This window comes from Kwoniella europaea, chromosome 1, assembly GCF_036810445.1.
Source record: "Kwoniella europaea PYCC6329 chromosome 1, complete sequence".
Classification (NCBI taxonomy): domain Eukaryota; kingdom Fungi; phylum Basidiomycota; class Tremellomycetes; order Tremellales; family Cryptococcaceae; genus Kwoniella; species Kwoniella europaea.
Window position 1 is genome coordinate 14421148 of NC_089487.1, and position 22582 is coordinate 14443729.

Genomic DNA, 22582 nt, shown 5'->3' on the forward strand with positions numbered 1-22582 from the left:
TCTCTCTGCTTCAGTTTGTACGCCTAAAATGTCGTCTTCAGAAGTACGAATTGGATTGAAGAGTTGAACAAAGTTTAAAACGTAGAATATGTGAAAGACATGCATCTTTTTTAGCCTGAACTCTGCCCTCTCGATCAAGGACTAACTGTGTGCCCTTTCGACGATGCAAAGCACATCCACCAACTACTAAGACACTCGCCGAAATCTGGCTCCTCCTCATCTTGCGAGGGCCGAGGCCTGCGTACAGTCGATCCGTCGAGGGCTGGTAGGGAAGTAGGTGCATCTGACAGACGCATGTATTTATAATTTATTCGAGATAGGAACAGGTCTTCACGTTGATCCTCCTGGATCGATTGAAGGACTGGTAGGAGGTAGAATGATGCTTCTGGCCACTGCGTCGAAGATACGACCGAGTCAGTGATCATGTACTCATGATCAGCCGAAGCTTACCATCTGATTGACCGGCAATTCCTCTGATATATCGAACCATTTGGGTATCATCTCTTCAGTTCTAAGGCTATTCGTTAGTGCCTCTCTCAAACAGTGCTATGGACGAACCTACGGGATAGGCAGCCCGGACCAAGCGACACAAGCGAAGAGATGTATCCTGATGATGCATGCCGGGCTGTTGAATTTGGCAGATTGAGGGCGAGCACTGATCAGACAGCCTTTATAGTAAAGGCCATCAGCTTTGGGTCTAAGACCTGACTCTTCCTGCACTCTCAATATAAGCCTTGAGAGTCCTAATCATGTCCTCAGAGTGATATAACCCACTTCAAGCTCACGCGCAGCACATTGGTGTATTTCTTCGCCATCTTCCACTTTACCGCCGAATCCGTTATAGCTAAGAGTAACCCAATATATCAGTGAATAGCACTGCATCGCCAATGTTAATCACATCTCACAGGTCAACCCCCATACCACGTCTCTTATAACCCAGCAAAACCTGTACACATGATGATCAGGATCTGCACCATATCAAAACATGATCGGATCAGAATCAACAGCTACCTTCCCCTTCTGCATATCAACAACGAATATCAGAGTATACTCCTGCTTCAACCTGATCGTACCGGGCTCATCTCCCTCCCTCCAACCTGAAGCGGGGGGATGGGAAGCAAACGGCTTGTGACGCAATCGATAATTCCTGAACTCACGCGGCACATCGTCCAGTGCAAACCTAAGTTCGGATGAAGAGCAGATGATGGGTGGGTCTATCATCTTCGCGATTCTGTCGTGGCTCATGATCATATGGGGCACATTATACAGGATACGTTAATGTAGCTTGCGCAGGATAGGGTATAGGACAGAGATGTCAACAATGCGGATGTATTACGTAAGTTGTCAATGACCATGCGTCATCATCCTCATCATCCTATATGAACATGACAAAATCAATCTTCCACCTTCTACTCTGCAACTCATCTAGATACGCTTTCTGAATTTTTGGACTACCACTACCACAGGGGAGAGATCCATCATGGCAGACTTCTCATCCGTGATCAACGCTGTTCCGCCGGTGACGAGGACCCTGCTCATCTCTACGGCGGCAGTCACTTTGTGAGTCGCAGGGTACAAGTCTCCTCTTCCTCTTACGCCTGTACCCTGCTGTACAAGTTTCTGCTAGTCGATCTCTATTGTCATTATCATCAGAGCCTCATGCTGACCATGCTCCTATCCCCCATAGCCCTTGCCTCCTGGGTATCGTCTCTCCAGCATCAGTACGTAGAACCCCGCCCACACCCACTTTGGAAGCTGACAGACAAGATTGACATCAGGTTGCTCTGATATGGCCAAGAATCCTTCGTCGGTATGAGGTAGGACTATGGCATATTCCGGCTAATCTCGCATCACTTCGACGTCTTACTGACTGCATCCCATTGATAGGTATGGCGACCGCTCACATCGTTCTTCTTCGGAGGTAAGTACTCAGGCTCCTTCTCAGTCCATTCTACTGTCAGGGCTATTCTCAGGCGTTCTCGATATCCTCAGGAATCCTTGATTGATCACAAGCTTTATCGACTCGTTTCCCCTTCCAATCATGTGCCGTAGCTAACCTGTCCGCTTTAGGATCGGGGTTCCCGCTGTTGTATGACTTTTTCTTGATCTATCGAAACTCATCGGCCATGGAAAAGGATGTGTAGTAAGTCATCGGTCTACAATACTTCCCCATTTCTTCCCATGCTAATCTTGCACGCATTTGCAGTCTTAACAACACTGCCGAATACGCGTGGCTACACTTGATGCTGGGCCTGTTCATCCTGGTACGTGCCATGCCAATCCATCCTCTGACTCAGCGACCAAGTGACCTGGTAGCTGACCTCAAGTCCAACAGACCTTCAACAGCCTGATAGGCCTCCCATTCCTTTTTCGACCTCTTCTTCATGCTCAAACATATATATGGTGTCGTGCCAATCCTACGTTGAAGGTGTCAATATTCGGCCTGTTGACGATACCAACCAGTCGTAAGTGATTTGTTGATGCTGAGAACCGAAGTATAAGTAATGGCTGACGCTATCTGCTTCTTCATGCCAATGTTCTGTTCGTACCGGTTAACCACCGACGGGTTATTTTACGTTACTCCTATTCGATTTTCTGGACCTTCTTCATAACCGCCTGTGGACAGTCTACCCTCCTGCTCTTATTTTGCTCGATCTTTTGACCGGTGGCCCTATGAAGGCTATGGGAGGGATTCTGGGTCTTCTCTCCGGTCATCTCTGGTACGTAAACATCATAAGTCATTAAAATATACGACTCCCTCTCCATTTTGGCTGGGATATCGTGGGAAAGAAATCAACCACCTTCGAATTCAGTAGCATCCGGCATAGTCATCACCCCTCGCTCGCGGGCATCAGTCTTTATGATGGTGGAATAGTCGCTGACTTGCCTGTCGGTGCTCCTGCTAGGTGGTTCATCTCAACATACCTCCCCTTACATGCGCCAACACATCTGCGACGTCCAAATCCTCTTGCTCCCCCACTTCGTTTCAGACAACTCTTCCGTAGAAACACCCCTGATCGATCAGCAGGCTTCGGAGCGTATAGACCCGAGTCTCGTACTACGGCTGCTGCAGCCAATGATCCTGCGGCTGCTGTACGTCATCGATGGGGTGGTGGCCAGCGTCTTGGGGGATCGAGCTTGTAATCCCGGGATACACGAACGCCATGTTGGTCTTTCGCGAGCGTATCCCACTGCTAGGATCTTTGGGATTTATCGTGTTCGACTAGTGAAGCTTTTATATATACTTGTCCTCTATGATATCTAGTTCGATCAACGTACAGACACCCTTTGCCAACTGTTCTCTTCAATGTGTTCTATCCCGATCGCCATGTCAGAATAAGTGATCTATCGCTATACGTATAGGACTCAGTAAGGGTTTCTATAGGGGTCAGAGCAAGTGTGGCGGAGCCTCACTCAAACTGTATAGCAACGCCTAGTTGTAAAGTAGGGGTCAGTGCAGAGTCAAAGTAGGGGTAAGTGTGTTGCGCACTGGAATACGGCTTCACTTGGTATTCATTATATAGTTGACTGTATCTCTGATACTTTCCTTTTCTTTCTCTTCTTTCTTTTCACATCGGTTTATCATATACATAGTTATATACGTATATGCACCTCATATATCTCAACAGGTTATGAGCCTTGGTAGCTTAAAGCGGAATACCATTGTAAACAACAACACCTCAGTACAACTCAGTTCACTTCGGTTCATCTCGGTTCATTGGTTCACCCCCCTTCACAACTCAGCTCCCAATCCTTATCAATCCCATCTCCGTATCCACTCGCTCTACGGGAAATCCACCACTGCAAGCTAAAGTGACTGGTACTGCTTTAACTAGTGGTGAAAGAATCTGGTCCACCCCAGTGACAAGTCCCTGCGCTTCATAAGCACCAAGCAAACTTGTCCAGCCCAAGCTGAGAGTACTACAGGAGCGTTTATCCTACCCTTGTATCTGCTTGGAACTATACACTCACTTCATCTTGCCTTCCCTTCTAGTTGCATTCATTGACAGAATAAGGCATCTCGGTTCACCTCAGACATCACCTTTGGCTCTCATTACTGCTACTCTACTCTGGTCAACATGTCGGAATCAACGGACAAACTCAGTCTGGTCCTCCTGAAGGGTTCCTCAAACTATATCGAATGGGAGAACTCTATCACTTCGGCATTGATGTATAAGAACTTGGATGAATATATTTTGTTTACTCTTGGTCCAATCGGTGAGGTTAAACCTACTGGTGCTGAACTGGATGAACGTAGAAAGGTTGTCCGAACTGCTGGTCTTTTACTCCAATCACTCACTCCTACCGTCCTGAACTCCTTGTCGCCAAGATTCAGATCAATCACTTCTCCCGATCCAAAAGGTTTATTAGATGAGTTGAAGAAGAAATACTCTGCAACTGGTGGTGCACGACAAGCAAAACTGTTCACTACAATGTGGTCCAACCCGTCTCCTGAAGGTGAAGATCCGATTGTCAAGCTGTCTGAAATCAACTCTGCTCACAATCAAATCAACGTCAACAACAGCTCTGAAAACCAACTTCCGGACTTCTCTCTTGCCTACGCGATGCTGAACGCCTTACCTGATTCGTACAGCAATCTCAAGCAAAATCTTTGGCTCAAATCTGATCTTAAATCTGAAGATGTACTAGATGCTGTGGGTAATGAATGGCAAAGACGTGGGTCTGAAGATGGTGCGGCAAATAAGACCTCTGGTAATATCAATACGGGTAAACGTCCTTGGACTGAGAAGTGGTGTCGGTATCATAAAAGTTCAACACATAATTCTAAAGACTGCTACAAATTGAAACAATCGTCTTCTGGTCAAGCACACATGTCAACATCTCCAAACGGTGGTCAAGATGAACAAGTGAATAACGACAACAGCAACCATGGTGCGGCTGCTAATCTCACCACCTCCTTGCAAACAATGACTTTCGACTCAGATTCAGAAGATGCCTTTGCGTTCAAAGTTACCGTCTCAACTACTACTGCTTCCGACTGCTTCATCATTGATTCTGGTGCATCTCACCATATGGTGGGTGCTACGGTCAAATTGGATAACTTCACATCGTCACATGTCAAAGGTGTCAAAATCGGTAATGGTGCTCGTCTTCTGGTCAAAGGTCAAGGTACTCTCACTCTCGGTAGACTCACTCTTCACAACGTTCTCAGAGTACCCGATCTCTCTTGCAACCTCATTGCTGTCAACAAAATCCCTCCTACCATGTACTGGACATTCGACTGTTTCACTAGTTGTCTAAAGGATAAAGAAGGCCGAACGTTTGTCACGGCTCCTTTCAAGAATGGATTGTATTTGTTCAAGGCAAGTCATCTGGCGACCGCTTTCCAGGCTTCCGCTGACTCTCTCTACTCCTGGCACAGCCGACTAGGTCATTTGGGAGTGAGAGACGTCATGCGGTTAGCTAGAGCTGGAAATTTGGGAAAGGATGTACTTGTAAATACAACTCCAGAGGATGTATCCAACATCACATGCGAATCTTGTATCAAAGGGAAAACTGGTCGTCTACCTTCACCTCCGGCACCTGATTACACCAGAGCTACCACACCACTCGGTCTGTTACATGTTGATTTATGGGGTCCATCACGTGTTGCTTCTCGTGCAGGCAATAGGTACTTCTTAACCATCTTTGATGATTATACAAGACGGGTTCATATCACTCTGTTAAGAGAGAAGTCGCAAGCGTTCAATGCTTTAAAGGAATATATCACCATGGCAGAAACACAACTCGGTAAAAAGGTCAAACAAATTAGATCAGATAATGGTGGAGAGTTCATCTCCAATGCAGCTACGGCCTACTACAAATCAAAAGGTATCATTCACATCACCGTTCCTCCTGGCTCACACGCACAGAATGGAAGAGTAGAACGGGTTCATCTGACGATTGTAAATGGAGTTAGAACTCTGCTAGCTGAGACAGGTCTTCCCAAAGAGTTTTGGGCCGAGGCTGCCAAGTACATTGCATTCTCTCGCAACTGTGCTCCTTCTGGTGCTGCTAAGACCATTGGATTTGAGAGATGGTTTGGGAAGAAACTCAAGTTTGACCGGCTCAGAACGTTTGGTGAAAAGGTATACCTTAGAGTGTCAGAATGAGTGATCTATCGCTATACATACAGTACCCATTAGGGGTTTCTATAGGGGTCAGAGCTGTCGAGATATATGAGGTGCATATACGTATATATAACTATGTATATGATAAACCGATGTGTAAAGAAAGAAGAGAAAAGAAAAGGAGAGTATTAGAGAGACGGACAGCTATATAGTGAATACCAAGTGAAGCCATGTCCCAGTGCGTTACGCACTGACCATCAACTAGGGGTTGCTATTCAATGTGAAACATACCGACCTCTATGTACAATTTAAGTGAGGCTCCGCCACGCTCACTCTGACCCCTAAAGAAACCCCTAATGGGTACTGTACGTATAGCGATAGATCACTCATTCTGACGCTCCCCCTTGATCTAATCGCCCTTGAACACCTAATAATGACCGTAACCTCTAGAGTGTCAGGAGGTAGAGAATTGGTGAGCAAGTCCGCCAGGTTATCTGCCGAAGACACATGAGATAGTGTGACCGTATTATCGTTGACTTTTTCTCTGACATAGTGATGTCGCATCGCTATGTGTTTGGACTTCTCGTGATTGACCGGGTTCTTGGCAAGTGAAATGGCACCAATGTTGTCGTTGTAGAGAGGGAAGGGATCATTACCTAGACCAAGTTGGAGATCGTCCAAAAGCAACCTTAACCATACAGCTTGTCGGGTTGCATCAGCTGAAGCCATGTACTGAGCTTCAGTTGTCGACAGAGCTACAGTTGTTTGCCTTCTAGATTTCCAAGCGACTATTCCACCATATACCTTGAAGATGTAACCGGTTGTTGATCTTCGAGTGTCCAGATCTCCACCCCAATCCGCATCTACAAACCCAAGAGCTACCCGTTTACTAGACTCAGCAACAAAAGTAAGACACAAGTCGCTTGTTCCTCTGATGTACCTAAGACAGTGTTTTGCCGCTTTCCAATGGGAAGTATTCCATTTGCTGATATACCGAGACAAAACACCAGCAGCATGAGCCAGATCAGGTCGACTGATTGTTGAAGCGTAAAGGATTGAGCCGACCACCTGAGCATATGGAAGATGACGTGCTTCCTCATGTTCCTCATCAGTTGAAGGTACCGCCTTGAATCCAGTTGGCAGAGGTGATCGACTAGGATTGCAGTTTGACATGTCAAATCGATCCAGTAAAGCTTCCATGTAGTGTTCTTGAGAGATATAGAGCTTGCGTTGTGCTCTATCCCTATGTATGTTGAATCCCAAGAAGTAACCAGCATCGCCAGAATCATTACACTCGAACTTGTTGTGAAGATCTTTCCTGAACTTGGTGAGAGCGGGAGTCGAGTTACTTGCAATGAGAGTATCGTCCACATGAACACTTAACATGAGTAATTCCCCCTCACGTCGTCTTACATATAAGCAAGGATCCGCTCTAGTTGGAATCAATCCTTGTTCCCTTAACCATTTATCAAATTCCATATTGAAGCATCGAGGTGATTGCTTCAGACCGTACAGTGATTTCTGCAGAAGTAAGACCATGTTTGCCGGGATATCGCTACCTTCAGGTGGTTCCAGGTAAATCTCCTCTTCCAATCCTCCTTTGAGAAAGGCCGCAATGATATCCGTTTGTATACAATCCAGGTTGAAGTAGTTGACCAGAGCAAGGAACACTCGATGTGAATCCTTGTGAGCGACAGCAGAGAATACCTCGTTGTAATCTATTCCAGCGACTTGAGAATACCCTTTTGCTACCCATCTAGCTTTATAGGCAGCCGGTTTACCAGTGTCACCATCTATCTTCCTGGTGTATACCCATTTCGCTTTCAGAGTTCTACCTTTGGCCTGTTCCCGTGGTACGACTTTCCAGACCTTGTACTTTTCCATCTTTGACAGCTCATCGTCCATAGCCTTCTTCCAATGCTCCCCCTCACCCGAGTTTCTAGCTTCTTTCCAGGATTGAGGTAGGTTGGTAGCAGCAGCAGCATTGGCAAGAGCAAGTTGTTCCGTTCCCCAAGTTTCTGGGTCATCTGTGATAGCCATTGGATCGACACTTCTTGTGTCTGATGATGAAGATAGAATAGGTGAGTTTTGTGGAGTTGAGGATGGACTTGACGGTTGGTTGTTGTCGCTTCCATTTCCATAATCCTCAACATCAATATTCCCAATATTATCCATTCGTCTTTCCAAGTTACGCAGTTCATTATCAAGAGCTGGATCCATTCATCTGTCTCTCTCATCAGCTTGAGCAAGCTGTCTTAGAAGGACTCTAGGTGATTGACGGGGTTCGGCAGGAATTTCAGATTCTTCAGAGATGACAACAGTTCTCTGGTTGTCCTCTGACACGCCTTGACGTTGTTGATGTTTCTGACCAGTACCAGTAATCTGTTCAGTCGGCTTGACAAACACAATATCCCTTGACACAACCATCTTTCTACTTTCTATATCCCATACTCGGTAGATAGAAGTGCTGTGATCATATTCATATCCCATAAACAGACCTTCTCGGTATCTTGGATCCAACTTGGTCGTTTTGAGATGTTGCCTAAACCATATCCTTTCACCAAATGCTCTCAACCGACTGAAGTTGAGCTTCCTGTCAAACCATTCTTCCATTGGGATTGTTTTACCGTTGCTAGATGGTGAGCAGTTGTGAGAGAATGTGATGTATTTTGCCGCATCTGCCCAAAACATCTTCTCTAAACCAGTTTCAGCTAATAATGTTCTGACACCATTCAGGATTGTCAAGTGTGCCCGTTCCACTCTTCCATTCTGAGCATGAGCACCAGGTGGAATGGTGGTGTGTATAATACCCTTTGACTTGAAGTAATCTTTCGCTGCTCCAGATGTGAACTCTCCACCATTGTCAGATCGTACCTGTTTGACCTTTCTGTTGAGTTGAGTTTCGGCCATATTGATGAAGTTCCTCAAACCACTGATAGCTTGTGATAGGATAACTCCTTGAGCAGAGTAATGTCAGCCCGTCTAGTATAGTCGTCATAGACCGTTAAGAAATACCTATTACCTCCTCTGGAAGGAACAGAAGCTGGGCCCCATAGATCAATATGTAACAAGGCAAGTGGAGCGGTTGCACGAGTATCCTCAGGAGCAGGTGGAGAAGGTAGTCGACCGGTTTTGCCTTTGACGCATTAATCACACCTGAAATTTGATACATCCTCAGGACCAGTATTTACAAGTACATCTTTACCCAACCTTCCCGTTCTAGCTAACCTCATGATATCCCTCACACCTAGATGACCTAAACGGTGTCGGAATAAGTGATCTATCGCTATACGTATAGATTCTCAGTGAGGGTTTCTATAGGGGTCAGATACTCAGTAAGGGTTTCTATGTCGGAATAAGTGATCTATCGCTATACGTATAGATTCTCAGTGAGGGTTTCTATAGGGGTCAGATACTCAGTAAGGGTTTCTATAGGGGTCAGAGTGAGCGTGGCGGAGCCTCACTCAAACTGTATATAGTGGTCGATATGTTTCATGTTTAATAGCAACCCCTAGTTGAAGGTCAGTGCGTTACGACTGGGACGGGCTTCACTTGGTATTCATTATATAGTTGTCCGTCACTCTGATACTTTCCTTTCTTTTCTCTTCTTTCTTCACACATCGGTATATCATATACATAGTTATATACGTATATGTACCTCATATATCTCAACAGGTTATGAGCCTTGCTTGCTATATCTACTAGTTGATACGGATACATCAACAACGGCTTCAACACAACAGCTATACTAGGTCTACAGTATCAGCTCGGTATCCCTCACTCACCTCACTCACTGTGTTTCAGACAACGCATACGACACCCTCCACGTATACACCTGACCAATTCACAACTCGACTTCCAATCCATATCACCTCCATCATACTGCTCTTACGCTCTACAAGAAACCCACCACTGCAACCTAAGGTGACTGGTACTGCTTTAACGAGTGGTGAAAGAATCTGGTCCAACCCAGTGACAAGTCCCTGCGCTTCATAAGCAACAAGCAAACTTGTCCAGCCCAAGCTGAGTACTACAGGAGCGTTCATCCTACCTTTGTATCTGCTTGGAACTATACAATACACTCACGTCACCTTGCCTTTCTAGTTTCCTCTTTCACATACAACACTGATCATCATGGAGGACACATCGGATGGAGGAACTCGGTATAGGGTGATACTGCTGGAAGGCTCGGAGAACTATGCTGCTTGGTCCCTCTCGGTTCAAACTTGTCTTGCCATGAAAAGTCTTCAGGTCTATACTCCGGTTAAAACAGCTTCTGATTTCCCCTCGTCCACTGCCCTCGACAAAGCCACTAAAACTTGCGCTATCATCATTCAATCACTCTCGCCGACTGTTACAGCTGGTCTTTCTGCAACTGCACGAGACCTCTTTAACCCTGACCCCGAAGCTCTTTGGAATGAACTCAAGAATTCTTACTCGGCTGTTGTTGGTGCTCGACGTGCTCAACTCATTCAACAACTGTGGAACAACCCTACTGCTGAAGGTGATGACTGTATGAAGAAGATGTCAGAAGTTATATCGGCTCATACTCAGATAATGGCTGCTGGTGATTGGAATCAAGACAACATGCTGGCTTACGCCATGACATTCGCTCTACCGGAATCTTGGGATCTATTCAAACAAAATCTATGGTTGAGGGACAATCTCACTTCTGCCAGTGTACAAGCCGCATACAAGCAGAATGTTTGAGAAGGAATACAACTGCATCGGCCAATAGAGCTACTGGTCAAAGGTCAATCAACGGTCAACAGGGTAACAACAACAACAACAACGGTCAAAATGGTCAAAGAAGGAATGGACTGAGAAATGGTGTAGTCTTCATCGCACCTCAACACACAATACGGTAGATTGTCGACTCAGAAATGTTCAAAAGGGAAAATCTGGTCAAGGTCATGTGTCTAAGGAAGTCAAAGCTGAAGAATTAGATGGAGAAATGAAACTCGCTATGTCAAACCGGACTCTCAATTTTGATGTAGATGAAGATGGTGATGCTCGTATGTTCCATGTCTATGCTCCCACTTCAGCTGCTTCCGACTCCTTCTGTTGAGATATATGAGGTACATATACGTATATAACTATGTATATGATATACCGATGTGTGAAGAAAGAAGAGAAAAGAAAGGAAAGTATCAGAGTGACGGACAACTACATAATGAATACCAAGTGAAGCCACGTCCCAGTGCGTAACGCACTGACCTTCAACTAGAGGTTGCTATTAAACATGAAACATATCGACCACTATATACAGTTTGAGTGAGGCTCACGCCACTCTGACCCTATAGAAACCCTTACTGAGTATCTGACCCTATAGAAACCCTCACTGAGAATCTATACGTATAGCGATAGATCACTTATTCCGACACTCCCCCTTGATCTAATCGCCCTTGAACACCTATTAATGACCGCAACCTCTCCAGAGTGTCGGGAGGTAAAGACTTGGTGAGCAAGTCTGCCAAGTTGTCTGCCGAAGAGACATGTGATAATGTAACCGTATTATCATTGACCTTTTCTCTGACATAGTGATGTCGCATCGCTATGTGTTTTGACTTCTCGTGATTGACCGGGTTCTTGGCAAGTGAGATGGCACCAATGTTGTCGTTGTAGAGAGGGAAGGGATCATTACCTAAACCAAGTTGGAGATCGTCCAAAAGTAACCTTAACCAAACAGCTTGTCGAGTGGCATCAGCCGAAGCCATGTACTCTGCTTCAGTTGTCGACAGAGCTACAGTTGGCTGTCTTCTAGACTTCCAAGCGACGATTCCACCATATACCTTGAAGATGTAACCAGTTGTTGATTTCCGAGTATCCAGATCTCCACCCCAATCCGCATCTACAAATCCAAGAGCTACCCGTTTACTAGACTCTGCATCAAAAGTAAGACACAAGTCGCTTGTTCCTCTGATGTACCTAAGACAGTGTTTTGCTGCTTTCCAATGGGATGTATTCCATTTGCTGATATACCGAGACAAAACACCAGCAGCATGAGCCAGATCAGGTCGACTGATTGTTGAAGCGTAAAGGATTGAGCCAACCACTTGAGCATATGGAAGATGACGTGCTTCCTCATGTTCTTGATCAGTTGAAGGTACCGCTTTGAATCCAGTGGGCAGAGGTGATCGACTAGGATTGCAGTTTGACATGTCAAATCGATCCAGTAAAGCTTCCATGTAGTGTTCTTGAGAGATATAGAGCTTGCGTTGTGCTCTATCCCTGTGTATGTTGAATCCCAAGAAGTAACCAGCATCGCCAGAATCATTACACTCGAACTTGTTGTGAAGATCCTTCCTGAACTTGGTGAGAGCGGGAGTCGAGTTACTTGCAATCAGAGTATCGTCCACATGAACACTTAACATGAGTAATTCCCCCTCACGTCGTCTTACATATAAGCAAGGATCCGCTCTAGTTGGAATCAATCCTTGTTCCCTTAACCATTTGTCAAATTCCATATTGAAGCATCGAGGTGACTGCTTCAGACCGTACAGTGATTTCTGCAGAAGTAAGACCATGTTTGCCGGAATATCGCTGCCTTCAGGTGGTTCCAGGTATATCTCCTCTTCCAATCCTCCTTTGAGAAAGGCCGCGATGATATCCGTTTGTATACAATCCAGGTTGAAGTAGTTGACCAGAGCAAGGAACACTCGATGTGAATCCTTGTGAGCGACAGCAGAGAATACCTCGTTGTAATCTATTCCAGCGACTTGAGAATACCCTTTTGCTACCCATCTAGCTTTATAGGCAGCCGGTTTACCAGTGTCACCATCTATCTTCCTGGTGTATACCCATTTCGCTTTCAGAGTTCTACCTTTGGCCTGTTCCCTTGGTACGACTTTCCAGACCTTGTACTTTTCCATCTTTGACAGCTCATCGTCCATAGCTTTCTTCCAATGCTCCCCCTCACCCGAGCTTCTAGCTTCTTTCCAGGATTGAGGTAGGTTGGTAGCGGCAGCAGCATTGGCAAGAGCAAGTTGATCCGTTCCCCAAGTTTCTGGGTCATCTGTGATTGCCATTGGATCGATACTTCCTGTGTCTGATGATGAAGATAGAATGGGTGAGGTTTGTGGAGTTGATGATGGACTTGACGGTTGGTTGTTGTCGCTTTCATTTCCATAATCCTCAACATCAATGTTTCCAATATTATCCGTTCGTCTTTCCAAGTCACGCAGTTCATTATCAAGAGCTGGATCCATTTGTCTGTCTCTTTCATCAGCTTGAGCCAGCTGTCTTAAGAGTACTCTAGGCGATTGACGGGGTTTGGCAGGATTTTCAGATTCTTCAGAGATGACGACAGTCTTCTGGTTGTCCTTTGACATACTTTGACGTTGTTGATGTTTTTGACCAGTTCCAGTAACCTGTTCAGCCCGGTTTGGCAAACACAATATCCCTTGATACAACCATCTTTCTGCTCTCTACATCCCATACTCGGTAGATAGAAGTGCTGTGATCATGTTCATATCCCATAAACAGACCTTCTCGGTATCTTGGATCCAACTTGGTCGTTTTGAGATGTTGTCTAAACCATACCCTTTCACCAAATGCTCTTAACCGACTGAAGTTGAGTTTCCTGTCAAACCATTCTTCCATTGGGATCGTTTTACCGTTGCTAGATGGTGAGCAGTTGTGAGAGAAAGTGATGTACTTTGCCGCATCTGCCCAGAACGGCTTTTCTAGACCAGTTTCAGCTAACAATGTTCTGACACCATTCAGGATTGTCAAATGTGCCCGTTCCACTCTTCCATTCTGAGCATGAGCACCAGGTGGAATGGTGGTGTGTATAATACCCTTTGACTTGAAGTAATCTTTCGCTGCTCCAGATGTGAACTCTCCACCATTGTCAGATCGTACCTGTTTGACCTTTCTGTTGAGTTGAGTTTCGGCCATATTGATGAAGTTCCTTAAACCACTGATAGCTTGTGACTTATCCTTAAGCAGTGTAATGTCAACCCGTCTAGTATAGTCGTCATAGACCGTTAAGAAGTACCTATTACCTCCTCTTGAAGGAACAGAAGCTGGACCCCATAAATCAGTATGTAACAAGGCAAGTGGAGCGGTTGCACGAGTATCCTCAGGAGCAGGTGGAGAAGGTAGTCGACCCGTTTTGCCTTTGACGCATGATTCACATCTAAAGTTTGATACATCCTCATGACCAGTATTTACAAGTACATCTTTACCCAACCTTCCAGTTCTAGCTAACCTCATGATATCCCTCACACCTAGATGACCTAAACGGCAATGCCATGTGTGAAGAGAATCAGCGGAAGCTTGGAAGGCAGTTGCGAGATGACTTGCCTTGAAGATATACAGTCCGTCTTGGAAAGGAGCGGTGATGACAGTGTTGTTGTTCTTATCATGAAGACTACCAGTGAAGCAGTCGAATGTCCATTTCATTGAAGGAGGGATCTTGTTGACAGCGATGAGATTACAGGTGAGAGCAGGAACCACAAGGACGTTATAGAGAGTGAGTTTGCCGAGAGTGAGAGTACCTTGACCAGCGGTAAGAAGTCGAGCACCATTTCCAATCTTGACACCTTTCACCATGGTAGTCGTGGCGTTTGACAGTTTGACATTGGGACCAACCATGTGATGGGGCCGAATCAATGATGAAGGAGTCGGAACCAGCCGAAGTGGGAGCATAGACATGGAACATACGAGCATCACCATCTTCATCTACGTCAAAATTGAGAGTCCGGTTTGACATAGCGAGTTTCATTTCTCCATCTAATTCTTCAGCTTTGACTTCCTTAGACACATGACCTTGACCAGATTTTCCCTTTTGAACATTTCTGAGTCGACAATCTACCGTATTGTGTGTTGAGGTGCGATGAAGACTACACCATTTCTCAGTCCATTCCCTTCTTTGACCATTTTGACCGTTGTTGTTGTTGTTGTTACCCTGTTGACCGTTGATTGACCTTTGACCAGTAGCTCTATTGGCCGATGCAGTTGTATTCCTTCTCAAACATTCTGCTTGTACGGCGGCTTGTACACTGGCAGAAGTGAGATTGTCCCTCAACCATAGATTTTGTTTGAATAGATCCCAAGATTCGGTAGAGCGAATGTCATGGCGTAAGCCAGCATGTTGTCTTGATTCCAATCACCAGCAGCCATTATCTGAGTATGAGCCGATATAACTTCTGACATCTTCTTCATACAGTCATCACCTTCAGCAGTAGGGTTGTTCCACAGTTGTTGAATGAGTTGAGCACGTCGAGCACCAACAACAGCCGAGTAAGAATTCTTGAGTTCATTCCAAAGAGCTTCGGGGTCAGGGTTAAAGAGGTCTCGTGCAGTTGCAGAAAGACCAGCTGTAACAGTCGGCGAGAGTGATTGAATGATGATAGCAAGTTTTAGTGGCTTTGTCGAGGGCAGTGGACGAGGAAATCAGAAGCTGTTTTAACCGGAGTATAGACCTGAAGACTTTTCATGGCAAGACAAGTTTGAACCGAGAGGGACCAAGCAGCATAGTTCTCGAGCCTTCCAGCAGTATCACCCTATACCGAGTTCCTCCATCCGATGTGTCCTCCATGATGATCAGTGTTGTATGTGAAAGAGGAAACTAGAAAGGCAAGGTGGCGTGAGTGTATTGTATAGTTCCAAGCAGATACAAAGGTAGGATGAACGCTCCTGTAGTACTCAGCTTGGGCTGGACAAGTTTGCTTGTTGCTTATGAAGCGCAGGGACTTGTCACTGGGTTGGACCAGATTCTTTCACCACTAGTTAAAGCAGTACCAGTCACCTTAGCTTGCAGTGGTGGTTTCTTGTAGAGCGTAAGAGCAGTATGATGGAGGTGATATGGATTGGAAGTCGAGTTGTGAATTGGTCAGGTGTATACGTGGAGGGTGTTGTATGCGTTGTGTCTGAAACACAGTGAGTGAGGGATGCCGAGCTGATACTGTAGACCTAGTATAGCTGTTGTGTTGAAGCCGTAGTTGATGTATCCGTATCAACTAGTAGATATAGCAATCAAGGCTCATAACCTGTCGAGATATATGAGGTGCATATACGTATATAGCTATGTATATGATATACCGATGTGAAAAGAAAGAAGAGAAAGAAAAGGAAAGTATCAGAGCGAAGGACAACTATATAGTGAATACCAAGTGAAGCCGTATCCCAGTGCTCATCACACTGACCCCTACTTTGGCTCTGCACTGACCCCTACTTTACAACTAGGCGTTGACATACAGTTTGAGTGAGGCTCCGCCACACTTGCTCTGACCCCTATAGAAACAAACCCTCACTGAGTATCTGACCCCTAAAGAAACCCCTAATGGGTACTGTATGTATAGCGATAGATCACTCATTCTGACAGATGGTTCGTTTCTTGATGACTCGTTTCTCTATCATATAGCTCAATTAGTCAAAGGAGAATGGTATATTAGTTTTCTACAGCGACTCCCAGGATCAAGATTATAAAATACTCACCGTCAACACGATCAAATCAAGAAGCTTCCTTATCGACTCATAGTTTCGATAGACTCAAACAAATTCTCGCTTTCTCTCTTTTATGTGTATCATTGAACGATACTTGATGGGGATCTATACGACTGACTCCCTCATATGTCTAGGTAATCTCGGTCATATAGCAAAATCACTACTGCCAAATGCAGTCTTTTTTGGCAGGTGTTATGCGAGCACATGTAATTCAATGCATAATGTTTTAAACTACAATATGGAAAAGAGGTTTTTGAAGGAGTGAAGATATAGGATATGGAAAGAAGCTTAATTGAACACTGGATCATGGATACGCTTAGCTGGATGGGATGGTACCGGTGTATGAGGAGACAACGCTCAAAACGGATGGACCACCACACATTTCAGCGAGATCACCTGAACAAGCCATGAAAGCAGCATCGTCCGAGAGAATCGCACCACCACCGTTGGAGAACGAGTTACCACAGTAACACTCGGCGGAGTACTCGGTACCAGCGATGGAGTAACCAGCAGCGGCACAACCGGCAGCACAAGACTCAATGGTGTTGGTGGAAGAGCTCCAGAGGGTGTAGGTGAGGGCTCGACCGTTGGTTCCTTCAGCGACGGTACCGTAAGTTGACCATCCATCCGGGAGGTTGATAACGTCAGGAGTGATGTCAGGGTTGATGAAAACGTTGATGGCGTTGGGTCCACCACAAGTTTCGGTAGAGTCACCAGCACATGGCATGTAACATTGACCAGAAACAAGAGCATCATCAATCTATCAAATCAAACCAAGTCAGCCTTCAGACCGCGAGGTTTCATATGCTGGTATGATACTCACATCATCTTGAACACCACAGTAGCATTCGTTACCGTACTCAAGACCAGCAACACCGTAACCGTAGTTACTACAGAGGGTGGTACATTGCTCGATGGTCATGGAAGAGCTTGAGGTTTGGACCTTTGAGAGGAGTCGACCGGAAACTTCTTGGACACAACCACCAGCGGTAAAACCGTTGATGGTAACTGCGGCAGTGGTGGTGGTAGCAGGAGCAGCGCTGGAGGCAGTGGCGGTACCTGATACTCCGGTTCCAGAGTTGGAGCCAGATCCAGTACCTGGGACATCGGTTGCCGAAGCGGAAGCAGCAGCCGAAGAAACTGCGGGAGCAGCGGCAGATGAGGCGGCGGCGGCAGCTGAAGAGACAACAGGGGCAGCGGCTGAGGAGGCAGCGGCAGCTGAAGAAACAACAGGGGCAGCAGCTGAGGAAGCAGCGGCAGCTGAGGAAACAACAGGGGCAGCAGAGACTGCAGAGACTGCAGCTTTGCTGGCACTTGCACTGGCGCTGGCAGAGGCGGCAGCAGCTGAGGAAGCAGCAATTGGAGCCTTGCTAGCGGAAGCGCTGGAAGCGGCAGCGGATGAAGATGCGATCGCTGAAGCCTTGCCGGAGGAAGCAGCGGCGGCAGATGATTGAGCAGCGACTGAAGCCGAGGCCTTGGCGGATGATGCGGCGGCGGCGGAGCTGACAGCTTTCGAGGTGGAAGCAGCAGCGGCGGCGGTAGTGGATACTTTTGCGGTGCTAGTGGCAGCAGCGGCAGAGGTCCAAGGGTTGCTGCAACCGTGCTTGTAGACACTGGTAGCTTTGGCACCCAAAGCGGAGGTTGAGTGACCGAACTAGAACGGTAACTCGTCAGCCAGATATACTTCACGCGGAGCAAGACAAACACTAACCTTGTTGACTAAGGAAGAAACTTGGTTCCATGACATGTTAGGAGGTGGTTTAAGACCGTAAGTGTCAACGTACCAAGCCTTGACGTAGTCGAGGTTGTAACCACCCCATGACCAGTTGCTACCCCAAGCTGACCAGTCAAAGTCCTTGCAGGAGGACCAAGCGGCAGTGGAGGAAGGAGCAGCAGTGGTGACGGTAGTGGTAGCGACCTTGGCAGCAGAGGATGAGGAGGCGACGGAAACCTTTGCGGATGAGGACGCAGCAACGGTAGACGTCTTGGCAGCGGCGGAAGTGGTAACAACGGTAGATGAACCACCGCATGAAGTACCGATGACACCGAAGAGACACCATCTCTTGTCGAGGTTCTCTTGTTGAACAACAGGGGCAGCAGTGACACCTTGAGCGGCCATGAAGGCGACAACGGGGATAAGGGCTTCAACTCGCATTGTGATTAGAGAGAAAAGATTGGTCGGAAGAGAGAAGATGTAAAGGGGGAGGTCGGAGAGAGAGGATTGGACGGGTTAGGTGGGAGGTTTGAGGGCTTTGAGGATGAGCGTTGGCTGTAGATTCGCTGGGGACTCGAGATTGAGGATGGGGAAAAGAAAAGAAGTAATGAGTATCCAAGAAGGGGGATTATATAGCTTTCGAGCCGCATTGTTGTCCACCCCATCTTCCCACGTCCGGCGAATGCTCTCACAGGATGATCTACGCCCCATTGTCTCTCAATAGACCAACTTTAGCTTGTTTTGTTTGACCCATTCAATCCTTAAAGCGGTTTCGCAAACCCTGTAATCAATGAATGAACGCCTCTTTCTCAATCCCTGTCGGGATTGAAGATCGACGATCACAAACCGAATGAATCGAGTATGTGTATGAATCAGATGGATGTCCAGGTCGGTGTCAGTTAAGACACGGGTGACAACGCTGCTAGTCACCGCAGTGCGAAAATAACGACTAATCAGAGATAAATTAAGTTCAAGTTGACTTGGCACTTACAAATTACCGAAAGCGGCGGAATCATCGACCTCCCATTACGGCATTTTCCTATCAGCTTCACATAAGATGTCCCGATCGTCCTGACCACTCCTCCTTAGTACTCTCGCTTGGACAGACCATGCACATTTACCGCCAACCGAAGCCACGGATAGGTCCATCGTGCATTACGTGGAAACTTTAATCACAACCGTGAGCTTAGAGCCCATGTGTCTGGACTGGGTAAAACCATACATGCTTATTGGATACATACATACAGTACAGTAAATACATCGTCACAAAGGTGCAGATGCTGACCTTCGAAAGTTCGATCTGCGTGGATCAGGTGTACGAGTGACTCCGAGTGAGTGCGCGAGGTTCACTGTCCGGTTAGCATTTTGCCTATCTCGACTCGGAAACTGCGTGATACCGGAGATAGTGCTATTTGTGAAATCCTTCGCTCTGCTTGTAACAGCCGATTCTTCATCTGACGGAATATGGTAAAATCGATTTGACCATCGGAGCATTGACTTTCTCATGCCTGTCCGAAATAGGATGAACACGAAACAGAATGCTGAGACCTGGTGAAAGCGACATTCAGTCGATCAGACTCCAAACACACTTTGAAACGAATCTCACCATGGAGTAGGCAATCTGCCAAATCAATTGTAACGACCAAATCAGAAGCTGAGTACTGATGCCACCTAAGGAGGAGAGGGACATCGAAGACGGGCCTGTATGACCAGTGTAATCAGCTATTTAATTTCGCTTCGCTGGTGGGGCTTGACTCGCCAGAGAAAAGAGACAGAGATGGAGAGGACACCCATCGAGTTGCCAGCTTGAGGCTCTTCTCGGAAATGGCCAAAGAGCGATTCAGGGAATTCTCCAAGTCGGCTTGTTTGTGGAAGAGGTTTTCGGTTTGGGCAATCGCAAGGCCAAGAGACTGGGTGACTTCGGATTGAGCCAAGGTGATATTTTGTGAGAGGTCGATGGATGACACCAAGCTGTCATGAAGGTGACCAAAGTCTTGGTCAAGAATTGTTATTTGCTGGCGTGATGTCAGTGAATATCGAAGAACATCGAGGTCGACATTCCTACCTGATTTGCGATACCAATCCAGCGGTCAAATTCGTGCCATGAACCCTGCAGAAGGGTCTAATCCATTAGCTCTTTTCGACGTTCTTCAACGTACCATTTGTTCATTCGTGAAGTCTACGATATTCTCAACTTGATTTGTGGCTCGATGTATCCATTGTCCCACAGCAATCTCGACCTCATCAATGCGATCATTCACCGTCATATCGTACTGATCACAGCTCGTCAGTTGAGTATATTTGCCATTTAGGGTATCGGAAGCACAAACCCGTTGTAATGCGTTATCCAGGCCTTTAGACAACTAACACATCAGCACTGGTTCGTTAGATCTGAACTCACCTCTGCTTCCCATACATTCTTGAGGTCGAACAGCATGGCTTCATAACGAGCGTCTGCGTCGAATAAACGATCTTTCACGTCTCTTTCGAAACTGTCCCAGATACCAATTCTTTCTGATTCAAGCTTGTGAAATGCGCTTCGAAGACTTTGGCGCAGTTCGAGAGATAATTCTATGTCATTTTGCAGCTTCTTTTGAGCAGACATCACGTAAGAGGAAGCTTCTCTCAAATCCTGTAAGCCTCGTAAGCCAAACCTCAACCCCAGACGAAAAAAAGCAATACTTACCCTTGAGCGTTCATCCAGCTCGACCTCAAGTTTCCTCTCTCGTGAGAGTTGTACAATTTCCCGCTTCTTCATGAGATTGAGAAAGGCGATTTTTTCCATCGTAGCATTGACATAACGGCTATGAGCGATGTCTGAAAGTAAATGAAAAGAATGAGAAAAGATTTCTGACTATCAAACTCGATACTCACCTGCTTGTTTGCGTGCTTCCAGCACATGGCATAGTTGGGCTATGACTTCATCAGCACGTTGAAAGTATGATGTGAGACTGATAATACTCACTCGAATCGCTCAAGAATGCATTATAAGCACTCCATTCTTGAGGGCTACGATGTAGTGCTCTGTAGTAAGTATGTCAGCCAAATCCCAAATCGTCGCAACTAACCCTAAACAAGAGGTCTGTTCCTCTTGCAGATGTTCCATATCTGAACTTCCACCGTTCGTCCCCGGATACATCTGATCTGACTCGTCTGTCCCTCCATTGTAGTTGGCAGGGTTCCAAGAGCTGCACTCGACGGGTATGTGTTGTAAAGCGGATTGCATGGAACAGATGGTGAAGGAGATGGCGACTGCGAAAGAATTAGTTTGAGTCGACTGATACAGCGAGGTAGAACACCTACTATCTCTCTTCCGCATTTCGGTCAGTCCGCTTTCACCACCATCTAAGCCTTGTTTACATGAATGCTTCAGAGCGACAGCTATATCGGCATGACATTCTGATCGGATCAAGGAGCGGGTTAAGGAAGTGATAGCTGCAAAGCCATTAGTTTTTATATATATCATGGTCATGAATGAGAGGAGCGTACAGGATTCTCCTAGCTCATCTGAGAGGGGGACTGGAAAAGTGGTTGTCGTGTCTAGAAAACCCAAGTCAGGTAGAGTATGCTAGTCAGCTCACTATGGTATCGGAAGAAGAGTGTTGTTATGGCTTCACCTGTCCCACTCCCAATTCCATCCGTAGCACGATTGACCTCTTTGCCATAGACCTGACCAGCCAATGGTAGGACAAGTGTGAGGACGAACAGAGTAGCCGGATGCATGTTGATTACTGAGGTATTGAAAAGATGGGGAAAATGGTGAAGTTACTGGGCTGAACGGATTTCGATCCCGTTTCCTCGAGGTTTGCTCTGCCCGATGCGATGATATAAGAGAGAAGGGTCGACAGCAGAATGGAGCTTGGGGAGATGCAGTGGTGAGTATGTCAACACCTGTAGATTGATGTGAGGGGGATGGAGGAGTAGGAAAGGAAGGAAGAGTTTACTATGTATGATATCAGCCGCGTATCAACGTACTTGACGAGGTGGAGGAGTCAAGTGGAGGGAAGGTGAAGCGACTACAGTGGCTAATGTTCACAACACGTGGCACTCACGCGATAACCCAACCCTCAATTCAGCATTCAGCAATAAGCATCTATCTATCCTATACCCGTCCCACCATCCCACCATCCCAATCGATCATCGACCTGATATATAGCTAAGAGAGAAACAGCCAGTCTTAGCATCCATACAAGGTTCCAATGCATTCTCCTTTGTCCTTGTGAAGAGCAGGATCCTTGGCGTCACTGTCTCAAAGCAGTCAAAGCAGTCAGTCAGTCAGCAACGAGAGGAGAACAAAGCCACCCTTTGGGAATATGACGGATGACGATGGTAATGCATGTACAAA

General features: G+C 46.3%; 5 protein-coding genes across 5 annotated transcripts; 1 reads left to right on the forward strand and 4 right to left on the reverse strand.

The window, feature by feature from the left end:
• Positions 1–134: 134 nt before the first annotated feature.
• On the reverse strand, positions 135–1221 carry V865_005512 (uncharacterized protein; the record flags this gene model as incomplete). Its single annotated transcript, XM_066229284.1, has 7 exons — positions 135–392; positions 451–511; positions 563–714; positions 775–844; positions 906–946; positions 1012–1097; positions 1158–1221. The coding sequence occupies 7 exons, from the start codon at positions 1219–1221 to the stop codon at positions 135–137; spliced, it is 732 nt and encodes a 243-aa protein (XP_066085381.1).
• A 259-nt stretch (positions 1222–1480) lies between these two features.
• V865_005513 (uncharacterized protein) lies at positions 1481–3144 on the forward strand (the record flags this gene model as incomplete). Its single annotated transcript, XM_066229285.1, has 9 exons — positions 1481–1560; positions 1688–1721; positions 1779–1817; positions 1888–1921; positions 2071–2143; positions 2207–2264; positions 2336–2465; positions 2627–2720; positions 2907–3144. 9 exons carry the CDS (start codon positions 1481–1483, stop codon positions 3142–3144), a joined length of 780 nt encoding a protein of 259 aa, XP_066085382.1.
• Positions 3145–16839: 13695 nt separating this feature from the next.
• Positions 16840–18678, reverse strand: V865_005514 (uncharacterized protein; the record flags this gene model as incomplete). Its single annotated transcript, XM_066229286.1, has 3 exons — positions 16840–17283; positions 17347–18177; positions 18235–18678. 3 exons carry the CDS (start codon positions 18676–18678, stop codon positions 16840–16842), a joined length of 1719 nt encoding a protein of 572 aa, XP_066085383.1.
• Positions 18679–19500: 822 nt separating this feature from the next.
• V865_005515 (uncharacterized protein) lies at positions 19501–20504 on the reverse strand (the record flags this gene model as incomplete). The annotated part of the gene is made up of 4 exons (XM_066229287.1): positions 19501–19785; positions 19844–19938; positions 19997–20252; positions 20397–20504. The coding sequence occupies 4 exons, from the start codon at positions 20502–20504 to the stop codon at positions 19501–19503; spliced, it is 744 nt and encodes a 247-aa protein (XP_066085384.1).
• A 41-nt stretch (positions 20505–20545) lies between these two features.
• Positions 20546–21960, reverse strand: V865_005516 (uncharacterized protein; the record flags this gene model as incomplete). Its single annotated transcript, XM_066229288.1, has 8 exons — positions 20546–20590; positions 20639–20869; positions 20924–21054; positions 21112–21150; positions 21203–21261; positions 21306–21489; positions 21541–21672; positions 21819–21960. The coding sequence occupies 8 exons, from the start codon at positions 21958–21960 to the stop codon at positions 20546–20548; spliced, it is 963 nt and encodes a 320-aa protein (XP_066085385.1).
• Between the last annotated feature and the right edge of the window lie 622 nt (positions 21961–22582).